This window comes from Vanessa cardui, chromosome 26 (genome assembly GCF_905220365.1).
Source record: "Vanessa cardui chromosome 26, ilVanCard2.1, whole genome shotgun sequence".
Classification (NCBI taxonomy): Eukaryota; Metazoa; Arthropoda; class Insecta; order Lepidoptera; family Nymphalidae; genus Vanessa; species Vanessa cardui.
In genome coordinates this window covers 9,386,024-9,412,988 of record NC_061148.1, presented here as the reverse complement: position 1 = coordinate 9,412,988, position 26,965 = coordinate 9,386,024, and the positions used below count along the sequence as shown (strand labels likewise).

The following is a 26,965-nucleotide window of genomic DNA, read 5'->3' as shown; positions in this document are numbered from 1 at the left end:
CACTGCTGGGCTAAAGGCCTCCTCTCCCTTTTGAGGAGAAGGTTTGGAACATATTCCACCACGCTGTTACACTGAATACACATGCGGCAGAATTTCTATGAAATTTGTCACATGCAGGTTTCCTCACGATGATTTTCTTCACCGCTGAGCACGAGATGAATTATAAAGACAAATTAAGCACATGAAACAGCGGTGCTTGCCTGGGTTTGAACCCGCGAACATCAGTTAAGATAGACCACCACTGGGCCATCTCAACTCTTTAATTTGTGATTAACATATCAGGCAGGCACAATTCAGTAGCAACAAGTAATAAGTTTTCGTTATTTTCAATAGACTTTTCGATTATAATAACATCCATCCATTTATTTAAATGTAAGTATGACTTGATACATGCACAAGTGTTGCTTCAGAATATTCGCAGACCACGCGATGAATTATAAACACAAGTTGGGCACATGAAAAGTCGCTCGAGTTTAAACCGAGTATTAATACATTTTATTGTGATATTTCCTCCGTTTAGTGATCCTCTGTGGATCTCTTTTATAGAGTTTCCTCTTAGAACTTGAACAACTACATCACAGTTTTAACTTTTGTCGTTCCATTATTTTCAGTTAACGCTGATCAATTTAATATTGTACGTTATATTTTTCTGTTCCGCTTGCATTTTCTCACGTACAGATTTTTAACTTTTCAATATTCTTTTAATGTTATTAACAGTTTTTCTTTTATAAATACGACGGTCATATGATAAGTGTTCACCACCACAGACTGGTGTGCTTTGTGAAAAAAATTTCAAACATTCCTTAAATTACGCTAATGCGCCACCCACCTTGAGTAAAAAGATAGTATATGTATGTATGTCCCTTGTGCATGCATTTACAATGGCTCACTCATCCTTCACACAGAACCACAAGAATATCACACAACAATATCTGTTTGATAAAATAACCCTGATAGACTTGCACAAAGCCCTACTACCTACTGTTTTGTTTCTTTGATTCCTAATACACGAAAAACTACTGTTCAAATTCCCATACACAACCATCATACAACAATTTTGTTAGTCTTCAAAATATCTACGATAAGCGTGTTTCATAATGAAAAAATTGTCCAACTATAGTTCACTTAATTGACATTGGTGTATCAAAGTCATTTTTAACGGACAATACTTAATACTGTACAACATTTTACTCAAATTACTACATCCAGAACGTACCTTTACATTTAATTCTTTATGAAGATTCAAAACTACTGTTATGAACCATCGAATAGGCTCATAAAGAGTATTGTAATTGAATTTGATTGATGCTTTAAGGCATTTTTCATTAACAAATCACGGAATACACCCGTAATATTTCCAGTGATATCGATAAGGGTAACTAGAGTACTTTAAAAGACAACCGCGATATCTTAAATGTGCTCTTCGAAGAGAGAAATAGCGGAGAATACGTTCCGATGTTGATTCTTTCTTGGAACCTGTCCAGAGTAAATGTTCGAATTTTACCTCTTAAACATATTCGTGCCTTACTTCAATTTACATAAAATTTTACTTAAATTAAAAAAAAAATACATCCTTTACTTTATTCTTGCAATATTTTATTGAAGATAAGAACGGGCTTATAACTAGCTTCCTTTTTTTTACAAACTGGTTTCTGTTTTAAGTCTACTTTAAATTATTATTTTTTATTTTATACTCGAATAGTACCTATTACTTTTAACAAAATGTTAAAGTTTGTCTTTCTTAACGAGGAATCTTTTATAATAATCAGTATAGTGATTGTGAGCTTAAAATATTCGTATTTAAAATATCCAACTCCCTTATTATTCTTCGGCATAAATTTTAACGCTCCACAATTCCACATAATCTGCTGAAGAATCCTATTATTTTTTTAAATCCTTTCTTACAATTATGTATAGATACCTATATGTAATATTATAAAAATGAAAATAAATCTGTATGTACGTGTGTTACGCTTTCACGGCTAAACCACATTCAATGAAATTATGTTTGAAGCAAACTTGAACCCCGTAGACTACTTTCATACGTAGGTAGGTATTCCACCCTCTAACATGCAAGCTCAGACGTGTTAACCGTTAAATAATATTTAATCTTATCTTAAATTTAATAACAAATCCATCCATTTATCTAAAACATAAATCTGTACTGATTTAAATACAGTTACAAGTGACAGGAAATATTAAAAACAAAATGAAATAAATTATTTTAAATTTTCGCGATTATTACACATTTAAATAAAACTAGTTATAACGGATTTTAATCGCGTATATTAATTATTTTGGACATCGCGACGTTTCGAGCACTTTACAGCGTTCGTGGTCACGGGTACCCGTAGTCTACCCGTAAATCCGTCTGCCTAAATATCAGTCAATCAGTGCTGTGCATTAGCAGAGCTTATACTAAGATGAAACCCTTGCTACCTACACCGTGTTCTTTAAATTTAATTATTTTCTTGTGTGCAATCGATATAATTTATGTGTATGTGTAGCAAAATAATGTAGTTTAAATGGTTTAAAGATGTAATACTTCTTCACTCACGTCTTGTGCTTACACACTTGCTTACATTCTTCCCACCAGTGATGCTGTAATCCTTTCGATAACACAAAAGGCATCAATATGAAACATTATAATGCAATTCCAATAACATTCTGAATCCAATTTCTCAAAATGATATTTATATAATGTTAGCTGATAACAATATTAATAGAAAATACTAATTGTTACTTCAGAGCGGGCAACGTGGCTCTCGTGGGCTGCTCGTACGCTGGCAGCATGGCGACCTGGATGCGACTCGCGTACCCTCACCTCATAACAGTCGCCTTCTCCGACAGCGGACCGCTGCACGCACAGGAAGACTTTCCAGGTACAGATCACACAACTCAACTAGGCATTAGGCAAAAATTCTAAACAATAGTCTAAAGTGCTATCTGGTGGTAAGGAGTCACCACCACCCATAGACATTCGCCTTTGAGAGCTATAATGTTATATTGCTTGTGCTTGTAGTTACACAGGCTCACTCACCCTTCACTTCTAGCACAACTATAAATATTGCTGTTCCGAGTTAGAATATTTGTGTGGATGCTTTACATGACATGTTTGCACAGAGCCTTACCTCGAACACCACCAAGTACTAGAAGCAGCACAAAAGTCACTCGGCGCTCGAATGTGCAGAGCTGAAAAACTGATAGCATTAGATAAAACCTATATTAATGTCGATAAATATGCATCCAACACTTACAACAAACGTGGCACAAAAGGCGGTAGATATATTATTAGTACCAAGACATCATAATTAGTAGCCTGTAAATTTCCCACTGCTGGGATAAGGCCTCCCTTTGAGGATAAAGGTTTGGTGCATATTCCACCACGCTGTTCCAATACGGGTTGATGGGTACAAATGGGGCAAAATTTTGTTGAAATTAATCTCATGCAGGTATCCTCACGATGTTTTTTTCTTCACTACCTTCAAATTAAGCACATAAAAATTCAGAGATGCTTACCTGGGATAGAACTCGCAATCATCGGTTAAAATGCACGCGTTCTAACCACTGGGCCAACTCGGCCAAGACACAACTAATTTAAGAAACAGAAAACCGACTTCAATAGCACATAGCAACAATATTCAGCAATCGCGGCTAATTTGGCGGCGTTTATTGAAGAGTTCCGTTGCCTGTCGTTACTCAACATCAGATCTTCACGAAATTTAAACGAAACCATTTCGGAATATTTTTTTAAATTTTACTTTATTTTTATTTTATATTTATTACAATTCGTCTAGATTTTTTTTACCTAACGAGATAAATTATTTTTCAGGACAATGAATCTTGCTTGATCCTACAATTTTAAAAAAATAGTCTAATTGTTATGTTAAATATACAAAAATTGAAAGAGGTACATATATTTTTAAATTGTGAAATATTTTTATTACGTCTCTAAAATAACATTCACGAAACGAACAAAAAATGCCACCCTTCGGAAATAGTTTGCAAAACGAAATTCACTTTAATAATTCGACTCGCAGACCGCGTGCAAAATAGTTTTTTAAAATATCGTATAATTTTTATTGTTTTAAAATATTCGATATACTTTATAAACAACTGCAGCTGACACGTTCGTTAGTTAGATTATCTTTTTTATAGTTATGCAGAGTAGCAGAAATTATAACTATAATGACACTTTGGAATATATACATACACTATACATATGTATATATATACACTTTTTTGACGACCTCCATGGTCAAGTGGTGTGTACATTTGTTTTCATAGGTACGCCACTCCGAGGTCTTAGGTTCGATTCCAGCCGAGTCGGTGTAGATTATCATTTAGTTTTCTATGTTGTCTTGGGTCTGAGTGTTTCTGGTACCGCCGTTACTTCTGATTTTCCACAACACAAGTAATTTAGTTTCTTAAATTGGGATCAGAGTTAATGTATGTGATGTTGTCTCATATTTATTTATTTATTACCTACAAACCTGGAACACAACAATATCCAGTACAAGTTTAATAATAAGTAAATATGATTATAATTACACTTATTTAAACTTATTTATTTAGTATTAAAGCAAAACAATATAGTATATTTTGAAAAATATGACAAACAGATAAAACGAACCAGCTTTTCCTCGATACAGATTGCATAGCAAAACAGATAAGTAACTCTCGCTGATATTTGTATGGTGTTTGTTCTAAACATATATCTTAACTGAACAAATATTGTTATTACCGCACGCACTAAGCCGTCGATTACTTACATTTAGAAACAAAAAGTTGTACTTTCAAAGATTATACAAAAATAATAACGAAATATTGTAAGAAAAAATGTCACAGTACCGTTTGACGTCAGAGAGATTGTAATTTGTAGTATTGTGTAATTTGTGTGAGTACCGCGTTGAATGGGCTTAACGCGGGACTTTTTTATATGAAAACGGATGAAATAATATATTATAATAGCTCTAACGGCGACTTTAGCCGCGTTAGAATCTAACAAAAAACATACTATTCAGTTCGTAAATATTACTATAACTTATTAATTGTATATTAGCTTTTATGATATTAAATTGTTGCTGAGAGAAACCCGCTACTGTCCGTATCTGACAATGTAGCGTGACGTCATTTTTTATACATAATTATAAAATAAAAGTATCCTAAGTTACTCCTTATTATGTCAGCTGGTGCAAGCACCGTCAAAATCGGTCCAACCGTTTCAGAGATTGGCCGGAACAAACAAGCAGAAATTGTTAAAAGGGTTATTGTACATATGATTATAATACATTTAGTATAAAGCGATTATTTTAATATTACCAAAAAACGCTCCAATTTTATTATTTGTATAGATAATTACAAAGAGTATAATTATGCGTATATCCTTTTAAATTTTTGGTTTTTTTAATAAATAAATAAATAAATAATAAGTAATAAATAAATAAATAAATATGAGACATCATCACATACATTACTCTGATCCCAATGTAAGTAGCTGAAGCAATTGTGTTATGGAATATCAGAAGTAATGACGGCACCACATACACCCAGACCCAAGACACCATACAAAAGTACTGAATTTTTTCTACATCGACTCGGCCGAGAATCGAACCCGCGACCTCGGAGTGGCGTCGTACCCATGAAAAGCGGTGTACACACCACTCGACCAGGGAGGTCGTCATTTTAGCATCGTTAATTTATTTTTCAAAACGAGTACATAAAATTTCCTTGAACAGTTCAAATATTGTAGTTGAAATTTAAAATAATATTTTATATTCCAATATAATGCTGGAACAAGAGACGCATATTTGTGTCTTTTTATCCTCGAGTCTCCCCTGCCAAGGGTCGTTGGTTACCCAAGTATTTACTGCATTTCAGAGTACCTCGAAGTGATTACCAAGGCGCTCCGAGAACAAGGCAGCGAGGCGTGCGTGTCCTCTGTCGAAGAGGCGATGAGGCGCGTAATGCAACTGCTGGAAACGCCAACTGGAGTCCAGGAAGTGTCGCGATTATTTAAGTGAGTAAACAGGATATATAATCAATCAATCGTATTCACTTACGTGCTATTTAATTGTCAGTAAAGTGGTACATTTAGTACCACTTAGTATGATATTACTGTTAAATAATTCTCGTAAATAATCAATTTCAAACACGTCGTTTTGACAACGAGAGCGACGCTGTGTTGTTTGTAATGTAATAAACATTTGTGTAGTGCCGACATGACCCAATGGTTAGAAAACGTGCATTTTAACCGACAATTGCGAGTTCAAAGCCAGACAAGCACCACTGCAATTTCATGTGCTTAATTTGTGTTTAAATTCATCTCGTGCTCGGCGGACGAAAATGTGTCTAATTTGAACGAAATTCTACCACGTGTATCCAACTCGCATTGGAGCAGTAGTGAAATATGGCCAAAACTTGTTTCTCATGGGTAGAGGCCTTAGTCCAGCTGTGGGAAATTTACATGCTGTTAATGTTTTAAGCTTTTGTGTTAAAAAGAGCACTTAAATTATCTGCTGTATGTATGTCTTGTTAGGTATATAATTTGTCTATGTCTAAATTCCATAGCCTTTGATTACATAGATATAGTATAGCCCGTAGGATGTGTTAGAGTACATCGAGGGCTTTGTAGTAATAATCAGTATATACATACATAAATAACAATATTTAAACGATATATGGATAACATTAGAAAATAAAATCTTATACAAAGAAATAGGAAAAAATATTAATCAATTAGTTATTAAATAAATGCTAACTTTGCTTTTTGCGCGTTTAATGGTTTTCCTTATTTTGTATTGCCTCTTAATTCATTTGAATTGAAAGTAATTGTTTAATATTTAGGTCAATTAATAGTTCATTGTCTGTAATCAGTAAGTACTAGATCAGATTGATTTATGTTCTTGATTTATGTTTTTTTTTATGATAAAGAAGACAGATGGGAAAAACAAACACCTTATGATAAATGGTGACCAAAATCTATTGCGAAATATTATAGATCTAAGTATACATAGGGACAGATAATGATAAATGCGTAAGTATAGGGCAACTAGGTCTAACGTGTATTATCTAACTTGCATAAAAAACAATGAAATCATCAAAAAGTAATCCTTTGGTCGACATGGAAAACACACTAATACTTTCAAAGAGTTCAATGAACACTCGTCTGAAGTATAATAAATCTCCCATAGAGAAAATGTACCCACAGATCTTATGAGATATAAATTAATAATCTGATGAATCCGCAGCACCTGCTCGCCTCTCAGCGCGACGCCTCTGGACCTCGCAACTTTCTTCTGGTTCGGCATCACCGAAACCTTTGCGTACTTGGTGCAATATGCGACGCCGGGCCAGATACCGGCGGCATGCGAGCGACTCACTAACAGCACGCTAGGTAAGACAGCACAATTATTTAAGCAATCAAAAACAATAACAGTTAATACTAAACTCATTGCAAATCTAATTTAATTTTGGCCGTTTTTTTAAGAGTTGATATTTGGCCCGATTTGTTAATATTCCCTCGTTTCATTATTTATACTAAATATAATAGTCTAGTCTAGTTTACATGCGGTTTTTGTATAAAAATGTTTTTAGTGTGTTTTAATATACTATCAAGACTAATTTTAGCATCGGAAATATGTAATATATACCATGATTTATTATTGTCATAATGAGCGGATTAAACAGTTAGACGATTGTATGTAATGCAGCGCCATCTAGCGGCGAGTTACAGCAAAATATATAAATTCTCCAAAGGAAAACCACTAGTGGGTCAAAACTCATTGATAACGGCCTCAAGGTACTCCTTGAGAAAAAACCTTTTTCAATATTGAACGATTAATCTAACTTTAAGATCATTAAAATATAAAATCAATAAAAGAGGAAAGTTGGTAAACATATTTTAGTAGAGAAAAGTTGTGAACTTCCACTTTCCTGGCAGAAATACACAAGAAATATTATAAGTACAAAATAGAAAAAGACAGGAATACAGAGAGAGAGAGAGAGAGAGAGAGAGAGAAAGAGAGAGGTTATGTAGCCTGGAGCGATCACACAGCTTTTTCATACGCGGTTATTTCTGCCAGATCTCCTGTAAATCGTGTAAAAGACCGCCTTTGAACCTCCATAAAGATATGGGCGAATATATGTATATGTATTGTATATATGTATATGTATTGTGGTAGTGACGACATCTCTGATTTGAATCATATAAACAGCACGGCTACCTGCTAACAACAGACCGTGGCGCCATCTACACTACGTTGCATATAAACAATAGCTTCAATTAATAAATGTTTATTTTTTCAATTAAGATTTTCTCACACACAATTCTTTCCATTTGCATATTTTAAATATAATTGAAAATATTATTAATTGTTTTTTTAATTTGAATTTAATGGGTGGCCTGGGAATCTAACTAAAATATATATTTAAAATTAAAAATATTTCAAAAACAAGATTGTTTTGTATGTACTTAAACAAATTATGTATTATATATGTACGTTTATTGTAATTTATTTCAAAACTATACACAGTAGGTACACATAAGTGATCATTCATTAGCTGCATAAGCTAATAATTCGCCGATAAATTTTTAAAATTCTTTCCTAAGACAGACGTCACGAAAGCAGTGACCACGTGTAAGTCAATTCCACCTAGATTAGAAGATCTAGAGCCTAGATATAGATTTCATCATCTCCATATGTTGACTGACATAGTCTTCCAACGATGTCAACGTGTAGAGAATTTCTCGATAAAAAATGTAGGTGAATATAAAACATTCAATAGGCAACAACGGCAACTGTTTGTATAACATTTCACAGTTCATTCGTTTCGTAGGAACTTGTTTTATATTTAACCAGAAAATATAACCAAAAAATATTAATACGTGAAAAAAATATTACAAAAAAAATATTCGAGAGAAAGTAAAGCTTTAATAAAAAAAAAGTAAAAAAAATTTGAACTCCACGGCGGGGAATCGAACCCCGGTCTCCCGCGTGACAGGCGGGGATACTTACCACTATACTACCGAGGATGTGATAGGATAGTTGAAATTGTTCTACATATGAAACTAATATATATATTTTGTTTTAACTTAAATAGTTTGACTTCTGTTTGATAAGATATACCTACGTGAAATACGCATATTATACGAACAAAAAATCTTAATAATATTTTTATGTGATAGCCTGTATATTTGTTACGTCATCGCGCTTGATTAGGACCTATTATTGTAAAATTTAGCGTAGAAAACAAAATAATATAACAAAAATTCCTTACTGTTTACTTACACCAAATTCTTCATAAAAAAATTCAGTGAAGCTTTCTAATAAATAATTAAACACATTTATTAAAAGTACTCATAGAATTATTACTAGTCACATCCCTATGTGACAAGGCAGAAAATGTATTACTGAGCTTTTTTACAGGTGACCCAGTACATCGTCTAGCTGCTTGGATAACCTCTCAGCCTTGGACGCAGCCGTGCATCGAATCCCGGTACTCTGAGCAAATCGCCGCACACACGAATACCAGCTACGACGCACCGCAGAGCACAAGTATGTCACTGTCATCGTCATCATCAACAGCCTTTTCTCGTCCACTGCTGGACATAGGCCTCTCCGATAGCATGCCACTGCTCGTATCCAGCTCACTTCAAACATTATTATTGGTGGTAGGGCTTTGTGCAAGCCCGTCTGGGTAGGTACCACCCGCTCATCAGTTATTCTACCGACAAATAACAGTACTCAGTATTGTTGTGTTCCGGTCTGAAGGGTGAGTGAGCCAGTGTAACTACAGGCACAAGGGACATAACATCTTAGTTCCCAAGGTTGGTGGCACATTAACGATGTAAGGAATAGTTAATATCTCTTCCAGCGTCATTGTCTATGGGCGATGGTGACCACTTACCATCAGGTGGCCCATATGCTCGTCCGCCAACCAATACCATAAAATAAAAAAAATAAAAAATAAATATATTCAGTTAAACAATAAAATCAAAAATACGTGGACAGATCTGGTGTACCGTAACACTATTAAATTAAAAATAAACGGGACAAGCGCAAGTTGGACTCGATTACGAAGGGTTCCGTATATATTGACTAGGTATAGAACCTCGGAAACTAAGATGCTATGTTCCTTATGGCCGAAGTTATGTTATAGACTTTGAAACATAAGCATGACTACACACGGCGCGCTATTGACCAATTTGAAAGAAGCATCCATCCGATATCGGAGTATCGGTTTAATAATTTTTAAATATTCATTTTTAAAAATTTTCTTTATCTTCATACAAAAATACTCTAAAATATTAATTGATATAAAAAGTAATGGGTATATCGTAATAGTCGGAAAATAATATAATATTCTATTTGACAGTATAATCCCTTTCTGTACTTTTATTTTCATATCAGAATTCATGTGCTTAATTTGTGTCTAAAAATAATTTCGCTCTCGGCGGTGAAGGAAAACGTCGCGAGGAAACCTGAATGTGTCAAATTTCATAAAAATTCTACCACATGTGTATTCTACCAACCCGCACTGGAACAGCATGGTGGAATGTGTTCCAAGCCTTCTCCTTAAACGGAGAAGAGGCCAGCAGTGGGTTGTGTTGAAATGTACAGGCTGTTGTTTTTAAAAATAAACGATTTATCGGAATATGAAAATCTCTCGACGAAGTAATTAATAATGCTAAAACCATATTCCGCGGAACACAGAAAGCTTCTTTAAGTCCTGGTAACTCTAAACTCGAGAGCCATTTGCATTTCAATGGCTGGTTTGTTGTTAAGGCTTTTATGCTAATAATAAATTTCAAATAATACCATTCCGACATTTGTACACTAAAGTTTCGTTACGTTACAATGAATTTACACAATGATAAATTCTAGCCGAAATGTTTATTAAACAAGTATTATAATTAATTGATAATTAAATAAAGATATTTATACATAACCACATTTTACTTAATGGTACGGTACAAGTACAAGACCGTCTGGATAAGTACCACCTACCATATATTCTACCGCCGAACAGTTATACTTTGTATTGTTGTGTTCCGATTTTAAACACGAGTGAGCCAGTGCAACAACAGGCCTACTGGATATAACATCGTAGAATAGTTGTGACTACTTACCACTTTATGTAAGTTAGCAACGGCCAGCCATTATTGAAATCTTTAATCTTTTTTCATAATTAACGTAATTTTAATTAATTACCATAACGAAATATTGCATAAATATTGTATATATTAAATACCTGTGTATATGTTGCATTGATCTAAAATTAAATTTTACAATTTTTTATTATAGTCGTAAATTAAAGTTCATATGTCTTAATCCAATCAAACGGCTTGCACAAACATGTATCAAGGTCAAACAACGTTAGCAAAGACATTATCTCATTAAATACCTATTGGGTACGCTGCTCCGAGGTCGCGGATTCGATTCTCGGACGAGTCGATGTAGATGAAGTTTATTACATTTCTATGTTGTCTTGGGTCTGGGTGTACGTGATGTTGTCCAATATTTATTTATTTATCTCGACTTCGTTTGGGTAAAATATGTTTTTTAAAGTTATTAATTTCGTGATATTTACCATACTCATACAAATATACCATTCTCCTGAAAAAGACATTCGTAGATAATGTCGAAATATCGAGGTCCACCGAACGAAAATAAAAAACATGGTAAATATCCCGAAAATAATAATTTTAATATTAAAAATAACCATGTTCATTTAAAATCTTAAATCTCAACTGTAACGGTCCACAAATTCAAATTCGCTCAGCGCGATGCTGTGGGTTTCTCTGCCAGACAGAATACGAAATAAGGAACTGATAATAATGAATAAAGAACTAAAGCCACCGTCGGCGCTCATAGAATTAGATCGCTGATGAAGAAGGTGATGTCTCCAGACACTTTGATTGCGAATGGATGACACTTGATAGAGTAGGGACCTCGTTTAGGCGAATGTCGTGAAGAACGCATATACATATATGTGCATGTGTATATAATATCAAATAAAAGTTTCACAATCAACCTATATATAGTCCGTCTAAGCTTGTGTTTTATAAGTAATACTTGGTGGGAGGGCTTTGTGCAAGCCCGTCTGGGTAGGTACCACCCACTCACCAGTTAGTTATTCTACCGCCAAATAACAGTACTCAGTATTGTTGTGTTCCGGTTTGAAGGGTGAGTGAGCCAGTGTAACTACAGGCACAAGGGACATGACATAACATGTAAGGAATAGTTAATATTTCTTTCAGCGTCATTTTCTATGAGTGATGGTGACCACTTACTATCAGGTGGCCCATATGCTCGTCCACCAACCTATACCATAAAAATAAAAAAGGGATATATAAACACCTAAGTTGTTATATATCTACAACAAGCAATATTAAATAGACTAAAGATTGACACTGTTTTAGACTTTTTTAATTAAAATGAAAACTATCTGCAAGTAATACGCAAATAAATAAAGTAACACTTTTAATAAATTACAAGTCGCGTCAATATCTTTCTGTCCAAACAAAAAGAAATAGGTATTATTATGGCGGTTTAATTAATTTTAGCGCGCTTTTATTTTTTATAAGTGTTAGTTAAAATGATATATTCAATGTAAAAAAGGAAATAATACTTGTAGACTTCCACGCAATTATTGTATGTAATATATCCTATTTTACATACAATAATTGTATTTAACTAACATGACTGTATTTTGAAATGTTGAAAAAGAGTAACTAGTGATATTCTTGCCGGTTGGTCTCGGTAGAATCTAGCTTATTAGCTTCACTTCATTGTTAAATGACGATTACAAAGTGCTTGTAAAACCCTACTTTAATAAAGTATTTTCTGATTTTTTTTTTAAATGAATCTCCTAAATTTTTAACAATTATCTAAATAACTATAACATTACTTACCTAATCTGTGAGTACTGGTAATCTTTGACGGTTCTTCTGAATTGAATCCATGTTCGGATCCGGTAATATTTCACGCTTAATTCAATCTTGTTAATTAATTCAAAAGTGCCTACAAGAGAATCCTTAAATCACGTTCATTTTGATCTGAACACACTCGAGACACTTTAATTTATAAGTGTACAGAGATTTTATATATTTCATTTAATAATATTCATAGCATTCAACTCGTATATTACAGATCCTGGACCCCGGCAAGTATTGTTGAATTTTTATGTTTTTTTTTATGGTTCACATCGTCCTCTGCGGTGGAGATATTAAAGATTCCATTAAAAATAGAGCCTTTCTGCTTTGAAGTTGTGGAATATAGTAAAAAAAAAAGTAAAGTAACAGCCAGTACATTTCCCACTGCTTCCATTAAGGAGAGGGTTTAGAACAAATTCCACCATGCTGTTGCAATGCGGGTTGGTGGAATGCACATGTGGCAGAGTTTCGATGAAATTAGACACATGCACGTTTCCTTGAATGAATTATAAACACAAATTAAGCACATATACAATAGTGGTGCTTGCCTGGGTTTGAACCCGCAATCGGTTAAGATGCACGAGTTCTAACCGCTAGGCCATCTCAGCTCTATGGAATATTGACAGGCTGTTAATAATAATAGTTAGTTAAAAAACACAGTCTGCATAATTAAATTTATCGTAAAAACAATCCTCGTTAATTAATTAACACATATTTCCAAATTAATTGCAAAAGTTTTTGGAAATTCATCAACCAAGTCCTTTGTAAAAACACGCTGCGGGACGTATCTACGAGTTGCGTGACAAACTACACTCGAGGTATAATTAATAACGGATTCCCGCGCTAACCGACCGCTTACGTAACGCTAAAATAAGGGTCTACGTCTGTTGGCGTACGGAGAGCACGCCGACAATGCTCCCGGTCATAATTCACAAAAAACCTTCAATGAATTTACACTTAAACCTTCCTCAATCAGTCCCTCGATTGGATTCGTTAATTTTTAATTTATCGCCTTCTGTTCGCGTTAATTAACGTATTTATTGTTAATTCCGAATACTAGGTGCGATATTATGGCTCAGATTCGCTAATTATTTTATATAATAATAAAAAATAAGTTATGTGTTTTCAATTCGTCTACAAAATTAAATGGAGTCGACCGTACCGATCAATCACTATTGTGTCTTCTCCTCCGCACGTGACATTTGCTAAATAATCTGTGCCTTTTTGGCACACATCAACAAATTTTGAAATTGCCAGAAGCTTCATTCGTCCCGTCAAGACTCATGCGAGCCCTTGCCGACATTAAAGCATCACAAATTAATCGATTACAGATGTTACAGATTTTGGTATCGCTGCGAAACCGCGAATTAAAAAGCATAGTAATCCGTTGATAGCACAAGCACACACCATGCAGACACATGTCATACACCATCTTCAGAGGAAATTTTCCAAACAGATGATAGCATCACTATCACAAACGATTCCCGTGTAGGGAAAACAATACAACACCACACAGCCTTTCCCCCGATGGAAACCAATATGGTAAGATCATGAAAACAGAAAAGAATTAATAGCGCTACGGGCAGAAGCGGTCTCAGCTTCACCGACGACGTGTGATCTTATAGAATCCACCCTCGCTATACGCTGTAAAGGCCAGTATAGCAAACAGCAAATAAAGCATACGCAATTTTTTTTATTAAACATTGTAACTTAAAACTGTCATCTAATAGTTTTATTCGTAAACAGTACAAAGGTTTAAATACTCGATACAAAGATTTAAATCCATACAAATATTTGTAACACGCGAAAATTAATATTTTTACAGTTGAAAAATATTCACCAAAAATATAATACACTCATAAAAATATACTATAAATTATGATAAAAGTTAAATAAATATAATTTAATTAATTCATTCGGTTTTAATTAAGCAAGACTATAAATAATATAATTTTTAAATGTTATTTTTACATCTTTATTTAAATGAAAATCATGGAGGCCAGCCAGTAATCACACGCCATTTTTAATTATATCTTTAACTCGAAACGTGAGTTAACGATTATCTGAGAATTATTTGCAGAAGTGATTCTCTTGTAAATACTTGTATTTTATTGTTTTAAATTTATTCTCCAAACATAACGTCGTAATAAAAATATATTTATTTCGAGTACACTCTTGTATTGAATCTTTATTCTATAAATGTAAATCTCTCGGTTCGAATTTTATACAAGATTGTAACAATAATAAACTACCCTTTGCATTATTATATTATATTAATTAACCATACATAATTTATTTCCCATGTATATACTATTAGCGACCCGCCCCGGCTGCGCACGTTTGCAGTGATACTAAATATACTACAGAATTTTTTCTTGTTTCTTCACTTATTTGTCCATGTTTGGGTCCATTATATACTAATACCTTCCACTCAAATCACTGTATGTATTAAAAAAACCGCATCAAAATCCGTTGCGTAATTCTAAAGGCATAAGCATATATAGGGACAGACAGCGGTAAGCGAGTTTGTTTTATACTATGTAATGATGATTCTCTATAATGGCTATATATTTTTAAACTTTCATAAAAGGGTCAAACCATAGTAGTCGCTTCCCGCTATCTGTACGCTTTCTCCATATTTTAACCTACGCAACGTGTTTTGATGCGGTTTTAATCAATAAACAGATTCAAGAGAAATTGTACCCGACTGACCCCAGGACAGATAGCTCCTTATATATCCTAATATTCCTCATATAAATTATTCATATTATGATTATAAATATGAAACACAAACACAGACGAGCTATCTCACGTAGGAATCATAACTACACACAAGACTAACTTTTGTTTTTGCAATGAAAGTGCAAGTTTCTTGTGCGAGTTTTATTGTAGTTATAAGAATATATTTGACATACATAAATGGCCCAGTGGTTAGAACGCGTGCATCTTAACCGAAGATTGCGGGTTCAAACCCAGGCAAGCACCGCTATATATCTCGTGCTCGTGGTGAAGGAAAACATCGTGAGGAAACCTGCATGTGTCTAATTTCATCGAAATTCTGACACATGTGCATTCCACCAACCCGCATTGGAATTACGTGGTGGAATATGTTCCAAACCTTAATGGAAGAGGAGGCCTTATCTCAGCAGTGGGAAATTTACAGGCTGTTACTTTACTTTATACATAGATGATGATTGATACGTGTAAAAATATTATAAAATTTCATTAAAATATAGTTTATATAATAATTTCATTTTCCAGTGCGTCTCTGGACGTACCAGACCTGCGTGGAGTACGGTTGGTATCAGACCACAACCAGTAGAAACCAGCCGTTCCTCTCCGCTGTTCCTCTGGGCTACTTCCACCAGATGTGCAAGGACTTTTTCTCTACAGCGTACGTACTTTTCATTGCACTACTTTTGTTTTACGGACAGCGCGGTGGAAATGATTTTGATATGATATACTAACGTGGATTGAGTCTTAAGAAATTTCAGACATGACGACCAATCTTATGGACCAAAATATTATACTGGAGGTGGGAAAACGTCCACGTAGTTATGTAACCAACATACATAGATACTTCATATTATTCTGTTTGAATTTGAAGATTAAGTGGCACTTAATGTAGTTGAAAGTATGAGAAATTTGACATCTCATGTCTTATTGTGGCAGAGGTACATAAAAGGCTAACTGATGGAGGATGCCTCTTAATGGCAAGTTTTCATGCCATTAAGAGGCAAATTAACCGTCTCCCTAGCTGGTTTTCGTGTATTAATGAAGTCAAGTCACCCTCAATACAATAAATGTTTTAGACGAAGCAACTTCTCAAACACTTGAAATTCAATGAGTGATCAAATGTTTTGTCTACAGCTTCGACGAATCGTTTCTACGTTCGGGTATAGAACGAACGAACAACCTATTCGCTGGCTTGACGCACATGCCTGACCACGTGGTGTCAGCGGTCGGTGGTCACGACCCGTGGTCGCCGATGGGGCCGAACGCAACACACGCGACCAAATTATCTCCTGTTCACGTGGTACCTCGCGTGTCGCATTGCAGAGCTATCAGGTATGTGAATGTGAAATAGCTATTCAAATCTTTGAAGCCAAAAGTTACGACCGTTACGAATCTGTTATTTTATCGATTTGTAATTCTTATACCTTTTACACTTACTTTACACTTAGCAAAGTCAATACGATTGTTATTAGAATAACTGACATAGGATGTTTATTTTAAAAAATGCTGAATTGTTCGATGAAAATTTACTATTATCTGGAAGCTCGTAGACGTTTGACACAATGAAAAGACGGCAGGTAGCCTTTTTTACCCACTAATATAAACATATGTACTAATTTTATATAACAATTGTAAACGTTTTACTAATATTTTATACTAAAATAAAACAGAACATACACATCACATAGTATATTTATTTTACACAACACATTTTAAACATTAACACATTTTTAACTTAATACAATGAACATTACAATTAGTACAATGATCTTACCTTAAATTACTTTCGCCATCAAAACCCCAAACGAACTGAGAGTGAATCTATTCACCCAGTGCTTTTAAAAGCTATTACCCTTCTTACATTTACAATTTATTTGACTACCCGCCTTGCTCATATTTTCACATTTAAAAAAATAGTCAAATCATAATCATATTTACGTAAAATACATATTATTTATATTTAAATAGCTTACAACTCGTCCATCCTGACAAACTTGTCACGTCCTCGTGAACAAAATTATCAAATAATATCTCTTAAACATATTTAATTCCTTTTATTTATCTTAATTAGAATTATATTGTGAACATAATTTGAAAATATGATATAATTATACAAAATCAATTAAGTACAATTAAAATATATAACATTGTTATTCATTTTACTTAAACGTTTAAGTTTATAGTATACAAACTAAATCTTATCTCATAAATTAATATATTTATGTTAAATTAATCTTGATATCACACAATTTTACATTAGATCATTTTAACATTTTCATATCACATATCATATTATATAACATCGTATTACATCATATCATATCCATATCATATCCATGTCATATCCATGTCATATCCACATCATATCCACATCATATCCATATCATATCCATATCATATCCATATCATATCCATATCATATCCATATCATATCCATATCATATCCATATCATATCCATATCATATCCATATCATATCCATATCATATCCATATCATATCCATATCATATCCATATCATATCCATATCATATCCATATTATATCCCTATCAAATCTATTCATCATATTTTCGTATCCTTTCAAATTATATACTTATATTTCCTATACCGCGAATTATAATATTCATTTGGTGTGTATTATTCAGAGTACAAATACAAATAATCTAAAGACTTTTCTCTTACTATTTTAACAACTATCACTATTACTTTCTTTATCATCATCGTTAGGACTTTTAAAACTTAGCCATGGATATATACGCTCTACTGGATATATTCCTTCATAAACTGCTCTACCCTTTCGTTTAGTAATTGGAGTATCCCCTATTAAATACCTATCATTCGGAAAAGCTTTTAATATTCTATAAGGACCAGAGCATTTTGATATTAATTTTTTACTTTTTCCGGGACAAGAAATTGATTTTTCTATTCTAACTAGTTCACCTATGTTAAATTTTCGTGGCTTAGATCTTGATTTGTCAAATAATTGCTTTTGTTTTTCCTGATTGTTAGTTATTCGTTTGTCTACTTCCGACCTAATTTTTAACAAATTTCTATCATCTCTATTCTTATCATTATCCAACACCGACGTTAATTTACTATCTGACATCCCTGTTAATTTAACACCAAACAAAACTTCCGCTGGAGAATAACCAATACTTTTATTAACCATGTTATTAAGACCCCACTGTACGTCTAAAATTTTACTATCCCATAATGTTTCATCAAGTCCATGATTCATGGCAGTTAAAGCGTCAAGTATGGTACGATTATATCTTTCCACTTGCCCATTGGCACGTGGTGTAGATACTGCATTCATTATATGCTGACTGCCTAATTCTGTCAAAAATTGTTTTACCTTTTTTCCCGTGAAACTAGAATACCTATCAGTTATTAATCTTTGAGGAACACCAAACGTTCTAAAGAACTCTTTAAAGGCACTAATAGTGGTGTTTGCTTTTGTGTTTTTTACAGGTTTTAAAGATATATATTTACTATACGCGTCAATTATTAATAAAATGTATTTATTATTATTTTTACTAACATTAAATGGACCTAAATGGTCAGCATGAACTGTGTGAAACGGCTTAGAAACTTTTGGTATTGGATGAAGATATCCCGATTTTTTTCCTGACGGTACTTTACTATGTGCACATTGCAAACATGATTGTACATATTTCTTTGTAAATTTTCTCATTTTCGGAAACCAATAATTATTTTTTATTTTTGAAAAAGTTTTCTCATACGAAAAATGACCAATATCGTCATGATTTGATTTTAAAATTTGCCAGCGAACACTTTTAGGAACTAACCATTTAAGTTCAATTTCGCTATCACATGATTGAACAGTCTTTAACCAATTGTCATCAATTTTATTAATAGAAGGTAAATTTATATTTATTTCATTATTTATGTTTGATATAGGGTTTCTGCTTAGTGCATCGACGTGACACATTTTTGTGCCAGATTTATAAACGAAAGTGCAATCAAATTCCTGAATAAGTGACCACCAACGGGCAACCCTTGAAATTATATCTCTTTTTAGAAAAGTAGCACGTAAAGAATTGCAATCTGTAACGATAGTAAAATGGATTCCCAAGAGATATGTCCGAAATCTAACTAGAGCAGACACAACTGCTAATGTCTCCAATTCGTAGGACGAGAAATGTTGTTCTTCTGGAGAAGTCTGACGACTAACATATGCTACAGGCTTAAGTTCATTGGTTTTTTGCTTTTGGAGTAGGATCGCGCCTAATCCTCGCTTGCTAGCATCGGTGTGCAACTCTGTATCGAGAGACGGGTCGTACAAGGCAAGTATTGGTCGCGTTACTAAAATGTTTTTTAATTCGTCAAATGCTTGTTGTTGTTCTTTTTCCCAAATCCATATAGAATTCTTTTTAAGTAAACATGTAAGAGGTTTAGCTATGGACGCAAAATTTTTAACAAATTTTCTAAAAAAACTTGCTAATCCTAAAAATTGCCTAACACAATGAACTGACTTTGGTATAGGAAACTTTAGAACGGCCTCAATTTTATTTTTCCCTGGCCTAATACCTTCAGATGTTATTTGAAAACCTAAATAATCAATAGAAGTAGTAAAGAACAAACATTTTGATAATTTTAATGTTAAATTTGCATCTCTAAATTTTTGAAATATAGTTTTCAATTTATCTAAGCCTTCATCGATAGTTACAGATGGTATTAAAATATCGTCCATGTATACTATAGCAGTATTGAACCTATGTGTTCCTAAGGCTTTATGAACAGTCCTTTGAAAAATGGCTGGTGCATTAGCTAAACCAAAAGGCATTCTATTAAATTCCCATTGGCCGTCTGGGGTTACGAATGCAATTTTAGGTTTGGACTCTTCCGTTAATTCTATCTGGTAATAACCACTAGCTAAATCGAGAGTAGAATAGTATTGATATCCCGAAAGTCTATGCATCTGATCTTCCATTGGGAGTAAGGGGTAATGTTGCTTAATGGTTTTTCTATTTAACGCACGGTAATCGATACAGAGTCGCTTATCACCGGTTTTTTTTCGCACAATTATGATTGGACTGGCATACGGAGAATTTGATTCACGTATTATACCGTTTCTACTTAAGTCATCTATCATACTTTGTACTTCATAACGTTCACTATGAGACAATCTATACGGTCTGTAAATAACTGGCTGATCATCTTTCAGATCAATAGACATCTTTTCAATCGATGTACAGCCTAATTCGCTCAAAGTATTTGCAAAACAATCGCGATAACAATTTATTAATTCCAAAAGTTTCAATTTATAATTATAAGAGATTTCTCCAACATTTATTTGATCCAAATTAAACAGCATTAATGTTAAATTCGTTTCAATTCTATTTACTTCAATTAACCCGAAAGACTCTAATACCATTTCAGCTCTGGCTATAAGTTCACCTTTTATAAATTGGATCGGCGTGGATACTAAGGGTATAACTAACACATAACCATGACCATTTTCAATTTTAAAAATACCTTCTTGAATTATATATTCATTATTTGGACGTCCCCGGTAACTGCTTTTTACATGATCCGTGTATATTTGGGTCACTCATGACTTCAACTATTTCTATTTGTTTAATTGTAATGTTAGAGGCAACTTTTAATTTTATTTTTATTTGGTTTTTGTCGTAATCATCATAATTGCTCATAATAATTAGTTTATCGTTTGTCTTTAAAATATTAACATGTGATTGTTCGGTATAAGTTTGACCAATAAGTAAGGGATACTTTAATAATGAATCCGATACTATATAACAACGTACCTTAGCATTTACGCCCTGGATACTAATATTAGCTATGCCTGATCCTAACGAGTGGATAATCGTGCCACCGAATCCTACCATAGGCCTTTTATCATTGCTATCCCATTGTTTGAAAATTTCTTTTGCATCTGATTCACGTATTAATGTTAAATCACTCCCTAAGTCAATAAATCCTACTTTTTTAATATTATTTATATATATATCTTGTACATATTTATCTAATTCATTATTTCGAAAATCTTTATTTATTAAAAGAATTTTTCTTTTTTGCTCATTTTTTTATTACTAAAGCATTCACTATCCAGGTGTCCTAACATTGAACATTTTATACATTTTTTTAAGGGTTTTTGACATTTAAAGGCTGGGTGGCCTTCTTCTTTACAATTATAACACTTAATTGAAGTTTTATAGCTATAAGTATTAGTTTTAATATCTTTACTACCTTTCTTCACACTTTTATCAAAATTTCTAGTTGATACATTTCGTAAATAAGCTAACAATTTATCTGGATTATCAAATTGTGCCGCTTCTGCACCTAAACGAATCGACCTATCTTCTATCCCGTGCAACACACATTCTACGGCTCTTTTCCCTTTAATATCACAACGATTAATTAGCGCTACTTTATCGTAAAAGTAATCCTCTAAAGAGTCTCCAAATTTAGCTTTCTTTTCTAACATATCTGATAAAATTTGACCATAATTTTCATCTGACGGAAATGCATTTAAGAGTTTCGTTTGCCACTCTGCCCAAGTGAATAAAACTGTAGATAACCCTTCATACCATTTTTTTGCTACCCCACTTAGCTTAGGTAACGCATAATGTATAATCTGTCTATCACTCCATCCATACAAAATAGCACATTCATTAACTTTAGTTATCCAATTACTTATTGTCTAATTTTTTTGAGACGGATCGAACTCTGGGACAACGTTTGAATTCACAAAATGTTCCTTACTGTGACTGCCATTTATACTCTGAATAATATCAGTAAATTTTGAAATAAACTCACTGTGTATATCAGCCGGATCCGTGTACCTTCCACGCGTGCGGGATCGATTTCGTGTTGCTGGTCTCGATGAACGATGTCGCTCCCTGCTGACATGCTGCGTTCTGTGACCGCTGCAACTGCGACTCCGACTTCGACTTCGATGTTCGATTTCTCTCGCTTGTCGACTACGACGCGGCGGCGTGCAGACAACTCTGCCACAGGCCTCCCGGCTTCGATGTCGCTTGGCAGTGCTTAACACTGGAGATCTTGACTGACGAATTTGTTCCATTGAGTTATTCATTGTTCTTACTGAAACAAATTTAAAATATTCGGACATAATTTGTTACACAATAACACAAAAAATAAAAAAAAATTAGTATCTATTTTGAGCGCGAAGAGTTATCCCGCTTCTGAATTTGTAAACGTTTTACTAATATTTTATACTAAAATAAAACAGAACATACACATCACATAGTATATTTATTTTACACAACACATTTTAAACATTAACACATTTTTAACTTAATACAATGAACATTACAATTAGTACAATGATCTTACCTTAAATTACTTTCGCCATCAAAACCCCAAACGAACTGAGAGTGAATCTATTCACCCAGTGCTTTTAAAAGCTATTACCCTTCTTACATTTACAATTTATTTGACTACCCGCCTTGCTCATATTTTCACATTTAAAAAAATAGTCAAATCATAATCATATTTACGTAAAATACATATTATTTATATTTAAATAGCTTACACAATAATCCAGACTCGGGGAATTCAGCTACCTATGTATAAAAACAATAGAACATATTTATAGATAATATTCAATCAATTTCCAGAACTACAGAAAACAGCGAGACAACAGATTTGCAGAACGCAAAACATGACATCCTGCATTACATGGAGTACCTGATGACCGGAGTCACGGCCGGCGCCGGCGCGGCGACGCTGTCCCCCGTACTGGTGGCCGCGCTCGCCAGCCTGTACATGGCTTTGTAATATCACTTAATTAATTAAATTCAAATTATACAGATTATATAAAAGCAAATAAACATTTAAGAAATACAAATAGTTTGATTTTAATTCATTACTGTCCAAAATTTTGGGTATTTAATATTAAGAATTACTTTTATTTAAGAATCACTATGAGTTTATTTAAGAACGTGTTTGAATGATCATTAGAATTTCATATAATTGCATTTAATTTCAAACTAACAGTAGGTAGTGTCAAATGTGATGATCTATTTGGTGACGCAGTATAACCGCCACGAGAGATATAACATCTTATTTCCCTAGACCAAGTTACCAAGGGATGTTCAATATTTTTTACTGTGACAGTACCTATTGGTGGTCTGACCACTGACATTGATCTTTGTCAATCAGAGATGAGAGTCTAAATTTTCTGAAAGCGCGTTTGTAATGACAAGAACTTTTAACTGTACAATGTTATCCGGCATACCATAACCTAACCAAAGAAGGGCTAAAGACTTTTAAATATAATAGCTATGACTTACCAGAGAGTTTGCAATAGTATGGCATAGTTATGAAGTTTGTGATCCAATTGAAGAAATGAGTTATTTTTTAGTATGGTCTATATGATTGCTAAAATATTGTCAATAGTTAGTGGATCATACTGTGCAACATGTCTTGAAAGAATTTATATATTATTCGTAACAATTCGTACAGATAAAGATTTTGCACTTGAGCTGTAATATTTGGCTTCCAAGATTGAATAGTGCAATTTAAAAGCTGAGATATCGTTTATATATATTTAGAAATAAAGTGGTCCCAAATTTGAGCCCTGTGGGACACTACAGACAAAAACAAAGTATTCCTATAAACGTTATTAATTTTACACTTAAACGTATTGGGTTCGGAAGGTAGCATAAAAAGGAAACACATACATACAATGGCAATGTTTATTCTATGTTACATACTTAGGTACAGTGATATCTAACGTGTATAGTTTTGTTTATATACAGCTTGTTAATTATATAATTATACATTTAATATAAATTAACGTATTTTCAATACGATATACGGAAACATCAATTCCTATGATAAAAAAGCTTATTCGAAAAATCACTACGCTGTTACACAAATTGTCGAAACCGGTCACCCACCGGACCGGCGGCCGGAGGGACCGTCGCTTAACCGGATGTTAAATTTCTTTACTTTTTTGGTTTTGTTTTTTTTTTCTATATAAATTAAACAGCTATGTATCAACTAATTACATACGTCTGTTAATATGGCATTAGCAAGGTACTAGGAATATTTAGGGCACTGTGGTACAAATCTACACTTAGCATCTATATAAAATATCGTGTCTGTTTGTACAATACGTGGAATAACAGGAAGGCCCGCGGAACATTCTTACGCATAAAACAATAACATAAAAATATATTCATTTTATATCATGATTTATTTAAAAAGATCTAAAAATTATAATTTCGTAGAAAAAACATTGTCAAAACTTTATTGATATTAATTTTATATAAAATTGATTTAAAAAAAATTAAAGTTAAAAATTTACTAACAATAATCAAAATAAATAACTTAAAGAAAACTTTATAAGCCGTCCGACGGGCCGCCATCTTACACTACATACGTATATTATTAACAATCAAAAAATACAGAATTTTATGTATATTGTCAAATAATACTTTTTATTTCGAAACAGCGCAACATACCGACATTCAGCGTGACATTATTTACACTTATTTATACATGTATATAGAAACGCAAAATAATATATTATACAAGCGATCACATCAATTTACTTATGGAATACGGAAAACGAAACAGAATAATTGATTTAATACTAAAACATATTACAAACGGTAACATCGCGACTGCTGTTACATTACAAAATATACATTACTAGTACGAGTTGTATTAGACGGGACATCGAAACCGTTGGGTGGTCAGGCTGGGTCGATTTTGATGAAACTTCCAACAAAAATACAGATCGATTTTTGGGGGAAAAATCTCGTTTTTTCGTCAAGTTTCGCTAAGCGTCATGGTCGGGTCGCGCCGTGAGTCTGCAGCCGCCCGGGAGATCAACCCCCATTACTCGGTTGGTCCTGTTGGCAAACACAACTGATTTTATATATTTATTTCATTTAATATTAGAGGGCAAGAACAATTGTCAATGCCGCCAGTCTTGATGACTAAGGTGACTGTTTTTAGCTTTAGAGTAAGTGTCATTGTAGGTTCAAGGACATCTTGACCACAGCGGCTAATAGCATAGTGACGGCTCAAGAAGAGTTATATATCTATCAGGGTCAATGGTGGGAGAATTATATACCATCAGCTATATTACTTTTGCATCTAACTTTAAATTTAAAGACATTGTGACTGCTCTGTGAAATTGTATGTCGAGTTCTTCATTCACAATTAATCGAAAAACTATTTTAATGAATATATGTTTGTTATTGTAGTTTTGGGCTAATTGTTAATCTGGTGTGTTTATAGTTTAGAAAATTTAGCTTAATGAAATGTATTCAAAAAACGCGTATATCTCAAACGTACCTGTATCGACTGGTCAACTCCTTTAGGGAAGATCTCCTCCGTCATTTGAAATTCTGAAACGATACGAAACGAACGTTAAACTAGTGTTGCAAGTATTTTTAACGTTTCAAAACGAGTTTAATGCTTGTACTGAGTTTGTTCCATTCTCGGACATCGTTCTCGAAACGGAAACGTCGTTGCTTTATTTTTATTTGAACTACATCTAGACTGAGAATGTTCTTGGATGTAATTAGAGATAATCTGTTCAGCTTTTTAAAGATCATCATCTCCTTTGGTTAAAGAGATTGGAGCAACTAGCAATGGTGTGCTCAATGCCAATATGGGGGAACTAGAAGTGGGGCTTGGTTAAAGAGATTGGAGCAACTAGCACTGGTGTGGAAACGTCGTTGCTTTATTTTTATTTGAACTAGATCTAGACTGAGAATGTTCTTGGATGTAATTAGAGATAATCTGTTCAGCTTTTTGAAGATCATCAGTTCATTTGGTTGAAGAGAATATAATATATATGTATAGGGGTCTATAGGTATGTATATATTTTAAATTTTTCTTTAACTTCTGTGCACACCCTACTGACTTCTCTCCTGCACTATTCTGGGTTGGCTGGCAGAAAATGCTGTAATAGCGTTTGATCTGTGCAATAAAAAAAAAAGAGAGATCAGAGCTAGTATAGTAGTACGGGTGTGCTCGTAGGCCATATGTCGGGACCGCACCTCTCCGGTGGCGCGCGCAGTCGGCGCGGTCGCGCGCGGCTGCCAGCTCGGCGCGCAGCGCGCGTCGCTCGCGCTCCAGCGCCGGCAGCGCTGCCAGCAGCCCCGCCAGCGCCGCCTGCAGCCCGCACGCGTGCGCGCTCAGTCGCGCTGCCAGCGCCGCCGCCGCCGGGGAGCCCGCCGGCTCTGCGCACACACCACTTCATTATTTACGGTTTTAGGAGGAGGAAAATTATCACATGAAATAAGGATTTACCGATTATTTTTTT

General features: G+C 33.9%; 2 protein-coding genes and 1 non-coding gene across 3 annotated transcripts in view; 1 reads left to right on the top strand and 2 right to left on the bottom strand.

The window, feature by feature from the left end:
• The window catches only part of LOC124540760 (putative serine protease K12H4.7), a 41,101-nt gene extending 17,578 nt beyond the window's left edge, over positions 1-23,523 (top strand). Inside the window, exons 5-11 of the mRNA XM_047118467.1 lie at positions 2,749-2,882; positions 5,881-6,019; positions 7,251-7,396; positions 9,429-9,557; positions 16,199-16,331; positions 16,808-17,005; positions 23,298-23,523. Of these exons, the coding sequence (XP_046974423.1) occupies positions 2,749-2,882; positions 5,881-6,019; positions 7,251-7,396; positions 9,429-9,557; positions 16,199-16,331; positions 16,808-17,005; positions 23,298-23,457 (1,039 nt within the window). The 3' untranslated portion in view covers positions 23,458-23,523. The remainder of the gene's footprint in view (positions 1-2,748; positions 2,883-5,880; positions 6,020-7,250; positions 7,397-9,428; positions 9,558-16,198; positions 16,332-16,807; positions 17,006-23,297) is intronic.
• On the bottom strand, positions 8,963-9,034 carry Trnad-guc. Its single transcript has one exon. It is a non-coding gene; the product is annotated as a tRNA-Asp (tRNA).
• An 840-nt stretch (positions 23,524-24,363) lies between the features above and the next one.
• The window catches only part of LOC124540819 (rho guanine nucleotide exchange factor 11), a 183,343-nt gene continuing 180,741 nt past the window's right edge, over positions 24,364-26,965 (bottom strand). Inside the window, exons 35-37 of the mRNA XM_047118540.1 lie at positions 26,700-26,882; positions 25,990-26,042; positions 24,364-25,541 (exon numbers count right to left, since the gene is read on the bottom strand). Coding sequence (XP_046974496.1) covers positions 25,518-25,541; positions 25,990-26,042; positions 26,700-26,882 — 260 coding nt within the window. The 3' untranslated portion in view covers positions 24,364-25,517. The remainder of the gene's footprint in view (positions 25,542-25,989; positions 26,043-26,699; positions 26,883-26,965) is intronic.